The sequence below is a fragment of the Gavialis gangeticus genome, unplaced genomic scaffold (genome assembly GCF_001723915.1).
Source record: "Gavialis gangeticus isolate Ggan-Ray unplaced genomic scaffold, GavGan_comp1, whole genome shotgun sequence".
Lineage (NCBI taxonomy): Eukaryota > Metazoa > Chordata > Crocodylia > Gavialidae > Gavialis > Gavialis gangeticus.
In genome coordinates, this window is record NW_017729004.1 from 5,171,274 (window position 1) to 5,171,531 (window position 258).

The window sequence follows — 258 nt, forward strand, 5'->3', positions numbered from 1 at the left end:
AAAAAAAAAAAAAAAAAAAAAGGGCAAAAAAAAGGGGACATTTTTTTTTTTCCATCCATGGCCTCTTTTGGATATTTCCTGTTTCTCTGTGGGCTGAGTCAAGCGATGTCAAGTTACCCAATCTGGTGGTAAGTTTTAGCCTTCTTCTTCTTCTTCTTCCCCCCCTGGAAAGGGCATTTCCCCTCCTGCGCTTCCCTGGTCCCGGCGGTGCCTCGAGAGACCCCGGCCGCGGTGCCCGCGCGGGAGGAGCGGACTCGC

General features: G+C 51.2%; 1 protein-coding gene across 1 annotated transcript in view; it reads left to right on the plus strand.

The window, feature by feature from the left end:
- Positions 1 to 22: 22 nt before the first annotated feature.
- The window catches only part of LOC109291062 (protein Wnt-3a-like), a 60,073-nt gene continuing 59,837 nt past the window's right edge, over positions 23 to 258 (plus strand). Inside the window, exon 1 of the mRNA XM_019507922.1 lies at positions 23 to 128. Coding sequence (XP_019363467.1) covers positions 58 to 128 — 71 coding nt within the window. The 5' untranslated portion in view covers positions 23 to 57. The remainder of the gene's footprint in view (positions 129 to 258) is intronic.